General features: G+C 32.6%; 2 protein-coding genes and 1 pseudogene across 5 annotated transcripts; 2 read left to right on the top strand and 1 right to left on the bottom strand.

The window, feature by feature from the left end:
• The first annotated feature begins 162 nt into the window (after positions 1-162).
• On the top strand, positions 163-5,269 carry LOC145098900 (mitochondrial-processing peptidase subunit alpha-like; annotated as a pseudogene).
• Positions 5,270-10,625: 5,356 nt separating this feature from the next.
• Positions 10,626-15,999, bottom strand: LOC145102726 (uncharacterized). Of its 2 annotated transcripts, none has more exons than XM_079040183.1 (2): positions 15,566-15,999; positions 10,626-10,945 (listed from the first exon to the last, which is right to left on the bottom strand). In XM_079040183.1, the coding sequence occupies exon 1, from the start codon at positions 15,964-15,966 to the stop codon at positions 15,619-15,621; it is 348 nt and encodes a 115-aa protein (XP_078896309.1). In that variant the 5' UTR covers positions 15,967-15,999; the 3' UTR covers positions 10,626-10,945; positions 15,566-15,618. The 2 variants fall into 2 exon arrangements, with proteins under 2 accessions (XP_078896309.1, XP_078896308.1); XM_079040182.1 differs by lacking the exon at positions 10,626-10,945 and adding an exon at positions 15,356-15,483.
• On the top strand, positions 12,492-14,352 carry LOC145102725 (putative CCR4-associated factor 1 homolog 7). 3 transcript variants are annotated; one of them, XM_079040180.1, is made up of 3 exons: positions 12,492-12,591; positions 12,729-12,889; positions 12,977-14,051. In XM_079040180.1, the coding sequence occupies exon 3, from the start codon at positions 13,067-13,069 to the stop codon at positions 13,874-13,876; it is 810 nt and encodes a 269-aa protein (XP_078896306.1). In that variant the 5' UTR covers positions 12,492-12,591; positions 12,729-12,889; positions 12,977-13,066; the 3' UTR covers positions 13,877-14,051. The 3 variants fall into 3 exon arrangements, with proteins under 3 accessions (XP_078896306.1, XP_078896307.1, XP_078896305.1); XM_079040181.1 differs by lacking the exon at positions 12,492-12,591 and adding an exon at positions 14,143-14,352 and having other exon boundaries at positions 12,620-12,889; positions 12,977-13,763; XM_079040179.1 differs by lacking the exon at positions 12,492-12,591 and having other exon boundaries at positions 12,621-12,889.
• Positions 16,000-18,302: the final 2,303 nt, after the last annotated feature.

Here is an 18,302-nt window from a genome sequence, read left to right on the forward strand (position 1 = left end):
GTTTAGAACTTTAGATCCTTCAGGAAATTTGGGAAAAGAAATGTCATACCTATGGCCACACCGTCTTAAGTTAAATGAGTACATTTTTTTCACATAAACGAGGTTCATATTTCCTTTTTTTGTTTTTGTCAAATTTTCAAATTCTGATTTTTTTTCTTGGCCAGGTTTGCAAGTTCAAGTGCAGTTGCAGCCAAATTATCTTCAGGGGGTATCTTTAGTTGGTTTACAGGAGGAAGTTCTTCCAACCTCCCTCCTCTATACTTTCCACTTAAGGGGATTCAACTCGCATCCTCTCTACCTGATCATGTTGAAATCGGAAAGACCAAAATCCCAACCCTCCCAAATGGAGTCATAATTTCCTCTGAAACTTCAACAGTAAGCAACTAGTTTCCTTATTCCTATATCACCAAGGTATTTCATATCGTCATCTCATGTGCCTGATTATTGGAACAGAATCCTGCAACTTCCATTGGGTTGTATGTGAGTTTTGGCTCAATGTATGACACACCAATTTCATTTGGAGCCACACATCTTCTAGAACGTATGGATTTCAAAAGCATAACTAACAGAGCAGGTATTTGTTTGCCTATTTTCCTTTCTTTCTAGTTCCTTTTGTGGGTTTTCTTTTAGATTATTTCTTAAAATTTATATTATATTGTTTTACAGATCTAGAAAGTGAAAGTTGCTATCAATGAATATGCCAACAATCCAGAAACCTTGTTGTTAGAGGCAATTCATTTTGCTGGATATTCTGGTGCATTAGCCAATCCTCTTATTGCATCAGAAGGCTCATTAAACAGATTAAACAGTTCAATTTTGGAAAAATTTGTAGCTGTAAGGGGCTGTTTGGTAGGATCTGAATTTTTAAGATCTGGATTTTTAAGAGGTCTGAATTTCTAAGAGGGTCTGAAATTTTAAGAGCTGAATGTTTAACATGCTGTTTGGTTGGGACCTCTGAATTGTTATGCTGAATAGTAAAATGACCATTTTACCCTTCTGTTTTTTTATTGAATTGAAGTGTTTATTTATAAAATAACCTAATCAATTTTTTAAATAAGTATAAAAAATATATAAACACCATATAAAATCCAAATTTAAACACAAATCCAAAGAATATCCTTTTCTCCTAAACATTGAAAGTTTCTACATTTCTTTTTTCAAGATCATATGAGAAATCACTCAGCAAAATCATCTTCTTTGAATTGGGATGCAACCATCCAAAGGCTCTTAGTTCTTTGGAGCCATAGATCCATCCTATGCTACATTTTGTTCATAAACACCATAAATGCACAAATTATTGAGGTAACTAGTCAAGGTCATATCAGTAATTCCACTGACTTAGAATTCAGTTCAAACAATTGGACACAAAACATTAAACACAATTACGCAAACTAGAAATGAAATTAACACATTAATTGGGAATGACAACCAAAGAACAAGTTAAAAGAGCAAACCATTGCACACTTTTTCAAGAGTGATAGCCTCTGTGATGATGTCCTGCCTCAGCTTGATCTCACCATGCTTTTCTATTGCCCTTTCAATAACATAAATATGATTTCATCACATCATATCAATTATTTACAAATATCATATCCAATGAACACATAATAATCAAACATAAAATACAGAAAACATATTTGAACATATAAAAGTTTAAAAAATCTGAAAAAAAATCTAATTTGAACATAAAAAGAGATAAACTATCGATTGGAACTCGAGTTTGAAGAGAAATCGATTTTCAGATGAAGAAGAGAAAGTTGATTTCGTTTATTTCAAATCAAACCATTCATAAAAACAGAAAAAGTATCGAGTTTGGGGGAAAAAAGGAACAAACGAACCTTGTTTGTCGGAGATGGAGGCGGAAGCGTCGTTCTAGACGGAAGCGGCGGCGGTGTTGGGGTACACCGGCGGCGTTGCAAGCGACGACGGCGGCTAGTAGCGTCGTCGGCAAATCTGCTGGTGAATGGAAGAAGAACGCATAGAGGGAGGAGAAGAGGAGGCGTTGTTTTGGTGAAGGGTCGATCGTTTAGGGCATAATAGGAACGCGTGTGTTTTTTTAAAATTCAGATGTTGTTTAATATCTGAAAAATTAAGAGATATTTACAATTTTTAGAGGTAAAAAATAAGATGCGAACAAACAATCTGAATCTGAATTTTTAAGACATTGTCTCTTAATTTTGCAATTAAGAGGTAAACAAACGGGGCCTAAGTCATACTCATAGATTTAGGGGCAATTTCTTTTTCATTTTTTGAGCTTAATGCGTTAAGCACTTAAACTAGACAACTATACATTCTTTGTATTTTATATTATTTGTATTTTATATTTTTTGAAAATTTCAGGCAAACTACGCTGCTCCTAGGATTGTACTTGCTACATCGGGGGTTGAACATGAGAAATTGTTTAAATATGCAGATCCTCTTCTGTCTAATTTGCCAGGTGGCGCACATGTTGAGGAGCCAAAGTCAATTTATGTTGGAGGTGATCATCGTGTTATGGCTGATACAGGGGTGTGTTTTTGTAAATTCGGTTTATGGTGGAGGTGATCATCGTGTTAAGACCTGGTAGACAAGGACATTAGTGATATACTCTCTAATATGTCATGTTTTCTTGAAATTGTAGTGATTACCATAACTTATTTTCATGATACAGTAGGAGGTACTCAACCACATTGAATATTCGGAACAATAGTTTGATTTCATTGTGCTTTTTTCATGTTTATTAATAGTAGTTTGATTTCATGTGTTGGATGGAAAAGCTTATGCTTACCTGCTAAATGTTCTTGCACCAGAACATTACATCCCAGCCACATTGAATATGTGGAAAAGCTGTTGAGTCATGCCCCCACCCCCACTTGACTTCCAGAAGCATTTCCTGCACTAAAAGTCTGAGCATGCATCTGTTAAAGGTAAAACTTCTGTTGAGCTAAAATGCTACTCATAGCAGCATAGTTTACAGGTTGAGATCCAAATGTTGTAGGATTAATCATAAATTTTGAAGATAACCATTATTATATTTCATAGGATCCATAGGCAACATGGGATTTCTAGGTATTCCATTCCCAGGTGCTTGTTGGGATTTAAGCAAGTTACTCAAAACATCATCTGGCTGATGTGAACATAAACCATCAACCATCAACATCAAGCACATGACTTACCATATTCAAAACATCGATCTAATGGTCCAAATTTTGAAGATTGTTCAAGAAGATATGATTGAGTCAATCTGTCCACAAGATCAAGTCAACACCATCATGGATTAAAACCTTTTCGATTACAATTCCGGCTATATAAACATGAGCTTCCTATTTGGGGTGCCCGGATTCATGGAACGAAATGGGAGGTGGGTTGGATTTCTTCCTGTTAACATGAAAGGCTCCACAAACAACTTTTGCTGAATAATTTATCCGGGACTATGTTAGGATTGGACCTTGTCCACCTGATCCCTTTTTGAATTATATATATATATATATATATATATATATATATATATATATATATATATATATATGTTGACTTAAATGTTGTGTTCACTTCTGCTTTGGAAAAAGTTGAATCTTGGATCTTTTCACGAATTATCGAGTCAGTCTGGTGTCAGGTTTGCTGCATAATAATAAACATTAATGACTTTTCTTTTTTTATTATATAAGAGTATAAGTATGCGGTGATTGAGTTGTTGCAGACACTTACTCCATATATGCAATCAACGGTTGTAGGGGCAATTGTTAGAATTGTAGATTCAGAATGTAGTAAAAAAACATCACGTGAGCAAGAAAAAGCAAACTTCTCAATGGAGCTATGGAAGACTACTTTCATGGATGCTTGTGAAAGGATTTCTCCTGTTCGAGCTATTGGACATGATTGTGGTTACTTGCCTGTGCTTTCTAGTTTAGTAACTTTTCATTTGATTACATTATATGTATGTGTATAGATTATACAATATACATAGAGCTTAATAGTAATTTGTTTTTTGGTTAATAATGTTTACTAGGTAATGGAAGAGTACATGGGGAGATTAGATGTGCAAGTTGACATAACATAATTACAGATGAAGTCATGAAACCTGATATAACAGTATATCAGGTCAAAATTGGTTAAAATTAAAAAATTGACTTAAACTTTTATAGTTTGATTGGAAAAAAAATTAATCATTATGCTAATGAGCTCTAACCATGTTTAATCTATTACTATTTTAGTTTGCAAAGATCTAAAAAAATATTGTTGAGTTCAGGCAAGTTCTAATTCCCTTTTTCTTTTTCTTTTTCTAATTTCCCGAATTAGTTGTTGATTCTTTTTGCATCAAGTCTCTTAATAATACACTTGAAATGCAACAATAACCAATGAAGACTTTTAGGAAGAAGTGCAATAATAACTAATGAACCATCATCATTGGCTTACTGTGATAAGTGGTGTCTAATCAGGTATGTTGTTTTCTAAGCATCTTGCTGAGCTGGAAGATTTTTTCATTTAGATAGCGGTTTGTGATGGTGGTTTCTCTGCCTTGCTGGTGGTTGGTATGGCTGTTATTAGTGTTGCAATCCTGTATGCCACATTCTATGTTTGGTTAGGTGTGGACACACCTGGGTGAATGAACGTTACTGACTGTGAGTCTCCATTTAGTATCTTATTTAGTTCCAGAACATGTTCATTTTTTTATAATGAAGCTCCATTTTTTAAATGATTAATGACACGGTTAAATGTTGTAATTGTTTGAAATCCAGTTTAGTAAGGAAGGTGGAATTTTTTATTTTTTATAAAAGACCGAAATACCCTTGTATTAAAATAAGTTAAATAGAAGGTATTGTTTTATTTTTTATTATTTATGCTTTGTGTTTATTAAAAAAATAAACAACTTTAATGAGTAGAATTCAAAGGCTCACAAAGCTAATACTTGTTTCTTCAAAAAACACAATTCCTAGGTTAACCCATCAAAGGAGTTTCTCTGCCAATGAGGATGATGTAAGTTATATGACTTTTTCATTTTCACTATTTTATATATTTATAGAACTCGAGATTAATGACTTCTTTTTCAAAAAAGTATCCTAACATTTCTTCTTATTACCATATTAAAAATTATTGAATCTATGTTGTTTTGGTTGTTAGGCTAAGAGAGATTTGTTGTACAAATAACTCCCTAGAATTTAAGCAACAACTTTCTTGTACAAATCAGGTAAAAAAAAAAACCAAATAGGGACTTAATACTTAACTGGATATGATTTATTGGTTTGAAGTCTTAAATATTGTTGTTCAGGATAGAGGAAACATTGAATGATTGGAGATTAATGGTGTTGGTGATCCATCTGGTAGAGGATTAGGATTTAGCTATGTTCTAACTGCTCCCAAGGCTCCAATTTCAAATAACATTGCAAAGAAAAAAGTTGCTATAAATCTTGTTTACAGTGAGGAAAACATTGGGTTATTAGAACTATTAGTTTGTAAATTTCTGTTACAACTTCTATTGATTTGTTTTATCTTTCCACGGAACGATTATTTGTATGACATTAAATTTTATGTAATGGATTGTATTTTTTGTATATGATATTTTATTTTCTATTATGAGACATTGAATCCAAATTTAATTTGAAAATTAGTAAATCTCTAAATAATATTTTTTTAAACATTTAAAATTATGATACGCAAAAAGGTGTGTCATCTTCATTTATGACATGACCTTTCTTGACAAGGGCTTTAATGATACGTAATACGAGTCGTAAACACGCGCGTCGTAAGGTTACGACACGCAAATGCGTGTCGTCTTCCTTTATGACAGGGCCTTCCTTGATACACATTTCGTGTCATAACTGTGCGTCGTAAAAGCGTGTCATAAATGTTTGTTGTAAATGCACGTCATCTCTCGTTATGACAGGGCCTTTCTTGACACGCATTTGCGCGTCGTCTGAGCGTTTTACGACACGCATTGCGCGTCGTAAAAGGCTGTTTTTCTAGTAGTGATGTATATTTTGTTCATCCAACATAAATATCAAGAACACATATAATATGCACACATAGTGTAACGCCTACAGATTCGAGCTCGTCAATTTAGAGACAATAAGCGTCACAAATAACTTTTTTGATATAATATTATTTAGAATAAATAATCTTGACCAAGTTATAATATATGTCACAAGGGTTCCGTACATATAAAGAACGCTGAAATCCGAGTTATAACAAAGAAGTTATGATTCGTCGAAGTTTTACGGTAAAACCGGCATGACACCGGAAATCGTAAAAAGTGAATTTATGATAAAATACTTTCTAGCCTTAGTGATCTAAACAAAAGTCGTAGTATATGTTAAAACGAGAGTGTGCATAAAAAGAACGTGCAAATCTGACTTCGTATGAGGAAGTTATGATTTTTTTTAAGATTTAGCATAGCAGTGCACAACCTGAAATTCGAATTTTAGATCAGTCAAATTTTAGCCAAAATAATCTAAACAAGAAATGAAGATATCGTTAATAGGAGTTACACGATAAAAAGACAGTCGAAAACGGAGCTTGTATGCGAAAGATATTGACGAAACTTAGTCCCTACTCTTCAAGCCCGACAAATTCGATATAGTTTTGTAAATCTGAGATAGAATGAGAATTAGCCGACTAGGTCTAAATGAAAGTTGTAGTACTTGTAAATACCAACATGTGGATATAAATAACGTCGAAAACAGAGCTCGTATGCGAAAGATATGGACGAAGCTTAGTCTCTACTCTTCGAGCGCGATAAATACGATACAGTTTTTTGTAAATCTGAGATAGAATGAGAATTAGCCGACGAGGTCTAAATGAAAGTTGTAGTAATCGTAAATACCAATACGTGGATATAAAGAACGTAGAAAACGGAGCTTGTACACAGAAGATACAGACGGAACTTATGGACTACTCTACGATAAAACTCCTATAAATAAGAGATGAACTTTTCATAATTTCTTCACACCATAAGCCTTTCTTTCTCTCTCTAAGTTCTCTCTAGCCTCCCTAAACCCCTACCAAGTCTAGGGAACCTCCCTAGCACGAGAAGGAATCCCCGAAGCGCCCGAAGGCTCCGAGAAGAAAAGCTTTCGGCTCGGAAACGCTACTCCAGCGAAGCCCGATTTTTTTAATAAAAACTTGTTGTAAGTGAGCTACGCCTACACTATTTCTAATATAGTTTTTATTTAAATATAGTAATTTTATTGGGACCTTATAATAATTATTTGGGCTATTATTATGTGAGTTATATAAGTGTCGTTATAATATCTTTTTAAGCACTCGCGGTATGGGGAATCTGGTTTAAAGGGCCGCATAGGGTTGTTGGATTTCAGAAGTGCTATATGCCAAAATGGTTCTGCCCTCCGGTGTTTTATGTCTGGCACCTGTCTGTATATAGTGGGTGAAGAGTATTGTTTAACGCTTATATAATAGTAATAATAGCTAGACTATTAATTAGTCTCGGTGAATATTAGACCAAACTCTAGTGGTAATGATACTAGGTTTTGTCGAAGGAAATTGTTTTAAGAGTAACGAAGCGCTGTCTGAGTTCGGAATCACCACCTTACCAGCTGAGTGCATAATTACTTTCATCTTACACATAAATATGAAGTATTTTATATAAATTATGTGCTATGTGTGCATATTATCTGTATACTTGCTATCTATGTTGGATGAACGATGTTATACATGTTTTAAATGATTTAAACTGTATATGTATTTTATATCTACAAAATGTGTTGGGTAAAACATGAGTAGATGTAATAGTTTTTGTGTGATTAAATAAAATAATGAGAGGCCTCGATGTTATTGATGATCCGGTCATCTAGCGAAGTATAGATGACGACCACAGACTATTCTAGACAGTCCAGTGGAACGCTAGCAGGCTCGCAGCTTGTAGGTGTTTATTTGAATTGTGTGCTCACCAGCAGTACTTCATCGCCCATATGGTTGCCTTATTTGACGTGAATTGTTGAGGAACCCCCAAAGCATGTGTTTTCGCCCCAATGAAAATCCTTAGGCTAGGTCCCTTGTGTTAGATGTTTTAGGGACGTAAAGTGAGGATAACGGGAACGGGTAATCGGGTTTGTTTGGTTGATGAAAATAATAAACTTATTTATTGTGGGATGAAAACCCTATGTGCTCACCAGGCTCCCAAGCCTGACCCACTCAGTTTCTTGTATTACAAGTAGTGGCGTACGAGCATACATATGATGTTTGGGATGAGAGATTACGGATATAGGCCTGTAGATATGAATAAATGTAGTAAGGCTTATATTGTACTGTTTATGCTTTTGATCTGTATCGAACATGACATCCCGAGGTTTTTAATGAAATACATTTCTTTGGAAATGCTTTGATGAATCTTTATCATATTTTATTTTGGGAACAAATTCCACAATACTTTTATTTAAAATGTTACTCTGGTTTTCAAATAAAGCATAAACAAAATCGGTCTTTTCTGGCCATGAAAAATGGGGATGTCACACATAGCATGTAATTTATATTAAATACTCCATATCTATTTGTAAGATGGAAGTAACTATGCACTCACTTGTTAAAGTGATGATTCCAAACTCGGACAGCGCTTCGCTTCTAACAATCTTATTTTCTTTTGATGAAACCTAGTATCATTATCACTAGATCTTAGTCTAATATTCATTGCGACTAATTATTAGTCTAAGTAATATTGTTTTTCTTGTAATACTTTTCAACTACTATGTACAGACAGGGGCCAGACATGAAACACCGAAGGGCAGGACCATTTTGGCATTTAAGCTGTTCTGAAATCCAACAACCCTATGCAACCCTTCAAACCAGATTTCCCGTACCGCAAGCAGTTAAAAGATATTATAATAACACTTTATATTTTGTAATTGTTAATACATATGTTGTGTATAGGTTCATAATAATGATGTTGAACTTAAACATAAACTATACTTAAAGTAGGGTAAGCATAACTCACTTACAAGGGGGTTTAGCTAGGAGCCGGGCTTTGCGGGGGTAGAACTTCTGAGCTGAAAACTCTTCTTCTCGGAGCCTTCTGGAGCTCCAGGACTCGCCTCTAGCACTTGGGAAGTACCAGTGGAGGGGAGGGAGAGTTTGGGAGTATTGAGAAAGAAAGAAGGGTAAAGGTGTGAGGAAATGGGGTGCTCATCGCACCTATTTATAGGCTGAGATATTTGGTTACGTTGGGCGTAACTTCGGAGTACACTGCACGTACTCAGTACACTGCATGTCTGAAGCACTATGTTGTGTGTACGAGGGCCAAGTGTTGTGATCTGAAGTGAAGTCGTGGAGAGCAAGCGATGGTCTAGATTTAGACTCCGTCAGCCTATACACAACTTCTAAATTCCGTAACTTTCACATACGAGCTCCATTTTTGACGTTCTTTATATCCACGCATAGGTGGCGACGTAATCTATAACTTTCATTTAGACTCCGTCAGCTAATTTTGACTTTATTTTTAAAGTTATATATTAACAGGCTTAGACTGATTAAGTCCGTTAAAAATTCATAACTTTGTCATCCGAACTCTGTTTTCATCTGTATTTATATCGTTGAACTCCTATTCACGAGATCTTAGATTCTCATTTAGGTTGTGTCGGCTAGAAATTGATCGGTCTAAAATTCGATTTCCGGGCTGTGCACTGCGATGCTAAATCTAAGAGAAATCATAACTTCCTTATACGAAGTTAGATTTGGACGTTCTTTTTATGTACATTCTCCGCTTAATGTATACTACAACTTTTGTTTAGATTGATAAGGCTAAAAAGTATTTTATTGCAAACTTACTGTTTATGTCACACAACGCCGTACCGATTTTGTCGCAAAAATTTGATAGGCCATAACTTCTTTGTTATAAGTCGGATTTCAGTGTTCCTTATATCCCTGAAATCGTTGTTACGACCACTTCAACTTTCCTCATATATATTGGGTCTATTTATTATTTTATTTTTGATGATTATTTTTATGATTATTTTATTACATCGTTAATAGCAAGTGTAATGCACGTAAAATCACATAATTCACATAATACTCAAATAATTCATCTTTATTACTTCAAAATAGGTTACAATTGTTGACCCCTAACTATTACATCATCATAGTAATACTTAACTAGAAACGCGGAGGTGTTACAGAGACACATGTGTACCGATACCCAATGGAAGATGTATCGTTCTACCGAAGGTTTTTCCTCGACTATATGATTTGTCACCCCCATCTTTTCAGTTTAGGTTTCACGACTGTCGAACCCATTGATCTAATTTAACGTGTTGTACTTGAAAACAAACCCATATATAAGAATGTGCATTCATACTCTCTATCTAATATCAAAATTCATTGAGATCATTGATACACTAATATCATATACAATTTGCATATAAAATAGTGTGTTTAAGCTGACATTTATTATTTTTTAATCATTATTTAGCAATGAGAAATCTCTGGTAAAGTATTAATATTTTAGGTTAGCTTACGGTGTAATCCTAAATTAAATTCTGTTTAAAAAATAGACTAGTAACCGAGTAAAATTTTGGAATAACGTTTTTTTGCTGATTTCGTAGATTTAACAAGTATCATGTCTTTTTTTTGTTAATTCGGTCAAAATATTAGGACTTTTTTGAATATTATGTTATTTTTAACCAATAACCAAAATATTGAGATATTTCAGAAAATTACTTTTGAACTAATGTTTATTGTTATTAACAAATCATTTATAAACATAACACATTATTATTATAAACAAAAGAAATACTAATTTCTAAGAATGGAAATGTGGGCTAACTACCTTCTTCCACATTGTTTGTTGACAACTTCAAACTCTTTACATTCCTCTTATGTGTCTTTGTGGATGTCATGGTGAGATTCAGTATGTGGGTGTATTTTGATATTGATATTCCTCTTTTGTTCTTTAACCTAACTACCACCTGATCTCCATAATAACCATCGGATAAGACACATCTAACGAGAGTGAAAAGTCAACCTGAAATGACAGTTAAGGTTTAGAGGTTAGGTGACAATTAGGTTAAATAACATAAGAGAAACACCAACATCAAAGAAACACATATAATACATCCTACCATGACACCTAGAACGATAGTTTGAGGTTGAAGCAAACAATATGAGGGAGAGCAATCAATCCACATTTTCATTTTTAGAAATTAGAAATGACTGTATTTCTTTTGTTTATAATAAAAAAGATATATTATGTTTATAAATAATTTGTTAATAGAAATATACATTAATTTCAAGGATAATATTTAGAAAAAATCTCAATATTTTGATTATTGGTTAAAATAACACAATCTTCAAAAAATTCCTAATATTTTGACCGAGTTAACAAAAAAAGACGGAATATCGACTAAACTTGTGAAAAAACAACCAAAATAGGTATTTCAAGGTTTTAGTTTGTTATTTATTTATTTATTTTTATATATAAACAAAATTTAAATTTAAAATCACACCGTAAATAACCTAAAATTCAACCACTTTATCAAAAATTTCAAAGTTTTAAGATTATACCGTAAACTAACCTAAAACAAAACTAACCTAATATTTTGACCGAGTTAAGAAAAAAATACGAAATATTGACAAAATCTATAAAAACCAACCAAAAAAATTATTTCAAAGTTTTAGCTGTCATTCTATCCTTTTTCTTTTATAAATAAAATTTATTTTTTAAGATTACACCGTAAACTAATCTATAATATAATATTTTATCGAAAATTTCTTTTAAAAAATATAAAAACTAACGTAAAATACAACGACTTTATCAAAAATTTCAAAGTTTTAAGATTATACCGTAAACTAACCTAAAACAAACTAACCTAATACTTTGACTGAGTTAAGAAAAAAAAATATGAAATACTGACAAAATCTATAAAAACCAACCAAAAAAATTATTTCAAAGTTTTAGCTGCCATTCTATCTTTTTTCTTTTATAAACAAATTTTATTTTTTAAGATTACACCGTAAATTAACCTACAATATAATAATTTTATCGAAAATTTCTTTTAAAAAATATATAAACTAACGTAAATATAACGACTTTATCAAAAATTTCAAAGTTTTAAGATTATGCCGTAAACTAACCTAAAACAAAACTAACCTAATATTTTACCTGAGTTAAGAAAAAAAATATGAAATATTAACATCTATAAAAACCAACCAAAAAAATTATTTCAAAGTTTAGGTGTCATTCTATCTTTTTTCTTTTATAAACAAAATTTATTTTTTAAGATTACACGGTAAACTAACCTACAATATAATAATTTTATCGAAAATTTCTTCTAAAAACATATAAACTAACCTAAAATATAACGATTTTATAAAATATTTCTTTTAAAAATATATCTTACGAAACTAATCATAGTCCATAACAATTGACACACAGGTCGACGATTTGTTTTGATTTCATAGAAAATGATAGATTTATTCTATTCGTAATAAAAAAAAAAGCAAGAAAGAGAGAATTGAAGAAGGGACATTGAATTTGTTATATGTTCCGAAATTAGGCCCTAAATATCTGCAATATAAAATAGTAAATAATTCAAAGATAAAGGCGGTGGGCGTATGTTTATTTTTAGCATGGCCACAAAATTTCTGCAAGTCCATATCAATTTACAACTGGTACTCACTCTCTCCTTCCCTTTTCTCTCTCTCTCTCTCTCTCTCTCTCTCTCTCTCTCTTCCCCCTTCCCCCCTTTAAAATTTCTCCATTTTCAGTCTCTAATGGTGCTGTCTTTTCTCCTTCTCTCTTTCTGTAGATCGTAGTGAAGGAGGTGAGGACAGAGAAAAGGCTAACGCTCCTCTCACCGCCGTTCAATAACAAACCCTAAGTAATCTCCGTTCATACCTAATTGCCTTGCCGCTTGAGATATTATTTCAATATCAATCCATTACATCTCCGTTTCGCAACCATTTTCCGGTAACTATCTCATCTCCATATCTCCTTTTTTTGCTTTTTGAATTACGAGCGGATGATGATCTTTGTTGTTGTGTAAATATGTTCTAGATCTGGATCGATTTCGAAGGCCTTTTTTCGTATCGTAGGTTCTATTCCTACAATCGATCTTGAGAAATAATTCGATAATTGTGTCGAGAGATGTCGCTTTTAGCAAAAAGCGATTCGATTCAGATTCGAGAGGTGTGGAATGACAACCTGGAAGAAGAATTCGCATTGATTCGTAATATCGTTGATGATTTTCCTTACATAGCAATGGACACCGAGTTTCCTGGAATCGTTCTTCGTCCGGTTGGTAATTTCAAAAACAGCAACGATTATCATTACCAGACATTAAAAGACAACGTCGACATGTTGAAATTGATTCAACTAGGGCTAACGTTCTCCGACGAAGAAGGTAATTTACCAACCTGCGGAACGGATAAACAGTGTATATGGCAATTCAATTTCCGGGAATTCAATGTGAATGAAGATGTTTTTGCAAACGATTCCGTTGAGCTTTTGAGAGAGAGCGGCATAGATTTCAAGAGAAACAACGAAACCGGAATCAATGCACGGAGATTCGGGGAACTGTTGATGTCGTCAGGCATTGTTTTGAATGATAGTGTGTATTGGGTAACCTTCCACTCTGGTTATGATTTTGGTTATTTGTTGAAGGTGTTGACATGCAAGAATCTTCCCGATACACAATCAGGGTTCTTCAATTTGATTAATATGTATTTTCCAACCATATACGACATCAAGCATTTGATGAAGTTCTGTAACAGTCTTCATGGAGGTTTGAACAAGCTTGCTGAACTGTTGGAGGTTGAAAGAATTGGGATTTGTCATCAAGCAGGTTCAGATAGTTTGCTTACTTCTTCTACTTTCAGGAAGCTTAAAGAGAACTTCTTTAGTGGTTCATTGGAGAAATATGCTGGTGTTTTATATGGTTTAGGTGTTGAGAATTGACAGCGCTATGGAATTTGTTTAAAAAATTAAAAAAATAAAAAATAAAAAAAAATAAAAAAAGAAAGAAAGAAAATATGGTAGTTGTATGTTAAGTTACAATTTGTGTTGTAATTCATGGCACAATACAGTTTGTACACTTCTTGAGGTTAAGAAAGGTTAATTTTTGATTTCTTGATGTTTGGTTTCTTTTAGGTTTTATTTAGGTTTGATAATTGCTTTTATTTCCTTGCTTCTTTTTTCTTTTTCTTTTTCTTTTTATTTTTCAGGTATAACAGGAAGGAGGATTAGAATTGTATAATAAAGTTGTTATGGGATAGAGCTGAAGGACGTGTCATGGCTTTGATAGTGAAAGCCGAACATTTGTAATTTTTACCTTTCCTTTTTATTAGTACGTTCATTATTATTATGTTTTTATTAGGTGTTTTTTTTAATGTATTTTAGTCTTTAAATTAATGAAAATTTAAATTTTTATTTAAGTTGTTTTAAAAAATATGTTTCATGGCAACATATTCCTGACAAAGTTGATAGTGACGCTGATGGGAATTTCAGAACGAATAATCAAAGAGAATTGGAAGCAAAGTATGACAGATTTAATATAACTCCCGCCAGTTTTATATATATTTTAGAAAAATATCCTTAAGTTGATAATTTATTTTTTGTCTATATATACATGATCTCAGGTGATATGCATTTATATATTAAAAAGCATTAAGTTTGTCGATTGATTTATGAATTCAAGATGTTTGTTTGTTAAAATGTCTGAATAAAAAGAATATAGAAGCTTAAGAGGTTCATTTGGAAAAAATCATGGACTTATGCCATCTATTAGTGTTCAATAATTATTGCAAAAAAGTTGATTGCTATATAGATTAGTATTTTATAGGTACCACAACCTCTCCAATGCAAAAATGCTAGTCATTTTCTTCAGTTGAATACTAATTATATTTCAGGTTGAATGTTATGTTATTAGAAATGTTAAATTGTAAAAACCCTTGTATTTTCGAATTTTTTTTGATGTTTAAATAAAAAAAAATCTTCTTTTTAATTTTTTTTCTAAAAGACCTTTACATTTTTTTATAAATACTTTTGCATTTAGGAAAACTGTAAATTTTTTTTATTAAACCATCATATTTTATAAACTTTTCAGTTTGGCTAATAATTTTTTTGTTCTTGTTCTGTTCATTGTTTATGGTTAAATTTGAAGTAAAAGTTGAATTGTTTTTGGAAAAATAGAAAGGCTGTTGAGTACTTATTTGCATGCTGACATATCATCTTAAATTGTTTTTAAAATCAAACATAAAGAAAGACAAAACTTGAACTTCAACTTATTTTTGTCAGCCTAAATTCAGTTGTTATATGTTGTAATCAATGATAATATCATAAAATTTCTTTAAGACTCTGTTTTTTAAATCATTAATAAGCCAATAAATACCTTATCGAGTCTTAAAACAAACAGACACAGAACCATTTGTAACACAATTTAATCCAAATCACCAGCATTCATTTGTCCTATGAACTCTCTCGAGTTAATTGCAAGTTTCAGACCAATATTAGTGTACTACATCTCCTCAATTGGAAAGAGAAAGCAGAACTTCAATAATCATATTCTGAAAATTCAGATATACAGATCTACCAATTAAATCACCCAGAAAAGCGATGCAAATTCAGGGAAGAAAACGAAGTGAGAACCTGAATGATCGATGGATAAATTGGGAGTAACGGTGCCTTATCAGATATCTGAATCAAACCATTTCGATTCCTCGTGTTTGCCCTAGAGTCACGGATCTATCGCGGCGGAAACAGAAGACGTTGCAGAGAGAAAGAACGAGAGCTGCAACGATGACGCCAACGATGTCGGCGACGGCGTCTTTGGCGGAGGCGCCGGCTGATTTGAAGAAACCTAGCTCGTCAGCGAGCTCTTTGGCGGCGCCGACGAGGAGTGATAGGATGCAACCTAGTGAGATGCTCCGGCGACGTAGGAGAGCGTATGGGGTCCGTGATGCGAGGGAGGAGGAAATGAATGTGATGGAGAAACAGAGAAGGAAGTGTTGGAGCTTATCGTAGGCTAACCAATCGTCCCCAGTTTCCATCTGTGCTACAATTTAGGGCAAACTTCAATTTCTAACCAAAATGTTTGACTTTGACTTCCATTCTTCAAATCTTACACGTCAGAATTTTGACAAGATACTAAGGGTGCTGTTTGTTTTTCTAAGGTAAAATGTCTGTAATTTGCTGACCACATTTGTAGACTTCTGCAGCAGAAGAGATGGATCAAACGTTTGCAATCTGAAAAAAAGATTATTTCTTTTTTTAACATCTGCAGGCTACTAAAATAGACTAAAATATAAATAAACTGATTTTTTAAACTATACAGTGATTTTTTCAATATATTTATGACTTTGTTATAAATAATTAATAAATCTAAATCAACTTTTAGTATTATTGTATAAAAAGTGAAAAAAAAATAGTACAAATTAACATACATATTTGAAAAAAAACCCAACAATTTTGGTTGTAAAGTTATACCTAAACATTGTAATTAGGAATCAAAGAATTTGATAATAAAAGAATGGAAATAAACTTCCATTTTTTCAATTAAATCAATTAAAAACGTACAATAAATACTTTTTTCTAAAAAATTGACGATGCTTTGTTAAATAATGTTTTATAAAATTTGACACAAAAATATAAGAATATATTTTTTTTTCCATATTTATATAAACAACTGCAACGACCATTATTATAATAAACTTTTATTTATAAATTTGTCAAAAATATAATGTTTCTATCATTGAACTTTTTTTTTTTTAGTATTTTAATTTTTTTTTCAAAATTTTTGTCACTAATAAAGTTGGAATAAATATAAATTCAAAAAAACTAAAAAAATAAAAATAAAGTATATGTGTTTTTTAGGCTAGATGTCTGAAGATGTTAGAAGACTATAGTTCACATCTGCACCAAGAAGAGGTCGCGCAAACATTTTTAGGTCTGCAGACTTCAAAAAAACAATCTGCGAAAGCTAATGTCTGCGCGTGGTTTGCGCCGTGCAGACAGAAAACAAACAAACAAAAATAAAGTATATGTGTTTCAAAAAAAAAAGTTCAACGATAGAAAACAAACAAAAATAAAGTATATGTGTTTTTTTAGGCTAGATGTCTGAAGATGTTAGAAGACTATAGTTCACATCTGCGCCAAGAAGAGGTGGCGCAAACATTTTTAGGTCTGCAGACTTCAAAAAAACAATCTGCGAAAGCTAATGTCTGCGCGTGGTTTGCGCCGTGCAGACAGAAAAGGTCAGGAAGATCTGCGGACAAAAAAAAAAAACACCACCTAAGACTATGTTTGATATATTAGATAAACACCTAATTAATAGTTAAAAAGTTAACTGACAGCGGATAAAAAATAATTTTGGTAAAGCTAACTGATGTTTGATAAAAAATAATGTTCGGTAAAACTAACTGTATTTGGGTGAAGTGGTGTGTCTCTCTGTTTGACATTATGTAGTGTTTTTTTGTTTGTTTTCTATCATGTCTTGTTCTTTTAGGTTGTGGCTTAATAATATTTCTTCGTTTCCTAAAAAAGAAATATATAAAATGACATTTGAAAGAATATGTTTTCTATAATTAATTTAGAGGTATATTTTAAAAAATTAAAATGGCTAATGAAAAGCTAATCTACATACTTTTTTAAAAAGCTAACTTTTAAATTATTTTTTGATTAGCAAAACATGACGATTTAAAAAAACTCAAAAAATAAATTAATTTATCAGCTAAGCTATGGAACGCTAAACACAACCTAAAATTCGTGAAAAGCTTATGTTTTTATATTTTAGTTTTAGGGTTGACGGTATGGTCAACAGATGAAGGTTTCAAAGAGGATTAACTACTTATCGTAACTCTCTCTCTCGCTCTCTCTCATGTAGCCGTCAGCCTAAACCACCTCACGCCACATCACGACTACATAAGGATAGAATGTTGTTCACGCATAGAGTTGGTTGCCATATCACTCTTACAGGACTCATGTAGCTACCTATCATACCCGATGACCTCATAAATAGAAGGGAAAAACTTATATCATCTTGCCATCTTTGATATGAGTTTTTGTATGTTTGTAATCTGTCAATCACTAATATATAATTTGTTTGATAAGTTATTTATTATTTAATTTTATTCAATAGAATTTATTGTCACACCCCAAAACCGATAACGGCGGAATACGTTCTGGGGTGGAGGACGTCATGTACAGTATCATAACAATTGCATAATAGTAAAAAACAAGAGACAACAACCATTTCATTTACATAGTGAATTTAGTTACAAGCGTGTTCGGTAAAGTTTCAATAGACACCAAAAATATATCAAAAATAAGAGATGGGTCTTGTATGCTCCATCTTCACCAAAATGCTGCACCTGTACCTGTCTAACTT

The sequence above is a fragment of the Lactuca serriola genome, chromosome 4 (assembly GCF_051521515.1).
Source record: "Lactuca serriola cultivar US96UC23 chromosome 4, Lser_US96UC23_V15, whole genome shotgun sequence".
Classification (NCBI taxonomy): domain Eukaryota; kingdom Viridiplantae; phylum Streptophyta; class Magnoliopsida; order Asterales; family Asteraceae; genus Lactuca; species Lactuca serriola.